The sequence below is a fragment of the Geotrypetes seraphini genome, chromosome 17 (assembly GCF_902459505.1).
Source record: "Geotrypetes seraphini chromosome 17, aGeoSer1.1, whole genome shotgun sequence".
NCBI classification, from domain to species: domain Eukaryota; kingdom Metazoa; phylum Chordata; class Amphibia; order Gymnophiona; family Dermophiidae; genus Geotrypetes; species Geotrypetes seraphini.
The window spans coordinates 26,167,504-26,169,006 of record NC_047100.1 but is presented as its reverse complement, the minus strand read 5'-3'; the positions used below and the strand labels follow the sequence as shown (position 1 = coordinate 26,169,006).

Genomic DNA, 1,503 nt, shown 5'->3' with positions numbered 1-1,503 from the left:
TCGGTACACGATCGGTTTGCTTTGTGAATCTAGCCCAAAGTCAGTTGTGTACAGAACATAATTTAATAACTGGCTATTAATTAGAGTTGAGAGACAATTATTGACTTTAATTTGTGCTAATTAGCATTAATTAGTAGTTGTGCATGTAAAAGCCCTTAGCTGCTATTCTAGGAGCTGTGAATGTAAATTCTATCATGCACAACTTCTAGGGGCGTGCAAATATGGGAGAGGCATGGGTGGGTCAGGAGCATGCCTAGGAGTTAGCTGGTACACCATCAAAAGCGCGCCAAACTTTGGTGTGCCGACAATCCTGCGGTAAAACATACAGCAAACCACAAATAAAGAATCCTTTTCGGAGAGGGCGCCATCAGATAGGTCAAGATGGGTGCATACAAATATATGCAAGAGCTATGGAGGAAGAAGCAGTCGGATGTGATGCGTTTCTTGTTGCGTGTCCGATGCTGGCAGTATCGCCAGCTGTCTTCCCTCCACCGGGCACCTCGTCCCACTAGGCCAGACAAGGCTCGAAGGCTGGGGTACAAGGCTAAACAAGGTTATGTTATCTACCGTATTCGTGTTCGCCGAGGTGGCCGCAAACGCCCTGTCCCCAAGGGAGCTACCTATGGTAAACCCGTCCATCATGGTGTCAACCAGATCAAATTTGCACGCAGCCTGCAGTCAGTTGCTGAGGAGCGTGCTGGTCGGCACTGTGGGGGTTTGAGAGTACTGAATTCATACTGGGTTGGTGAAGATTCCACATACAAGTTCTTTGAGGTTATCCTTATTGACCCATTCCACAAAGCCATCAGGCGCAACCCTGACACCCAGTGGATCACAAAGCCAGTCCACAAACACAGAGAGATGCGTGGGCTAACATCAGCTGGCAAGAAGAGCCGTGGCCTTGGCAAGGGCCACAAGTTCCATCTCACCATTGGTGGTTCACGGCGTGCAGCCTGGAGAAGACGCAATACCCTGCAACTCCACCGTTATCGCTAAATCTTATGTTGTTTGTAAATTTCATTTACTAATAAAGTCTGGGGATTGTCAGGTTATTTAAATATTTTTAGTTGCATTTATTAAACATATCAAAAAAAGAGAAAAAAAAACTCACAAATATGTAATGTCTCCCAAACAAAGAGAGAGAGTCAATGTGTAATCACAAGTAATAAAAGACCCTTGGTCTTGAACCTAAAAAAAAAAAAAAAAAAAAAGAAGATCACAAAAACTTTTCAATATAGGCTTCTTCAGCTAAACATTTGTGTGCAGGACATATGCATGCCACCGCTTCCGCAGCTTTTAAGCCTTTCCATTAGCGCTGTGAGGGGTGTGGGTGGGTGAACTACATTTACAAGTCCTCGCGCTCCTGTTGGGAGGTTGGGGGAAACCCCCCCAAATAGACTGAAAACTGACGTTTTTTTTGCTGTTTGGGAGTTTTCAATGTAGTGGAGGGGTCCCCCCCTCCCCCAAACGGGAGCGTGAAAACTTGTAAATGTAATGGGGGAT

General features: G+C 45.4%; 1 protein-coding gene across 1 annotated transcript; it reads left to right on the top strand.

Annotated features, from left to right (window-relative positions):
- Positions 1-352: 352 nt before the first annotated feature.
- Positions 353-1,096, top strand: LOC117351059 (60S ribosomal protein L15). Its single transcript, XM_033925758.1, has one exon. The coding sequence runs from the start codon at positions 382-384 to the stop codon at positions 994-996; it is 615 nt and encodes a 204-aa protein (XP_033781649.1). The 5' UTR covers positions 353-381; the 3' UTR covers positions 997-1,096.
- The last annotated feature ends 407 nt before the right edge of the window (positions 1,097-1,503 follow it).

Coding starts and splice junctions, on each gene's coding strand:
- LOC117351059 (XM_033925758.1), top strand. CDS start 382: ATGGGTGCATACAAATATATGCAAGAGCTATGGAGGAAGAAGCAGTCG.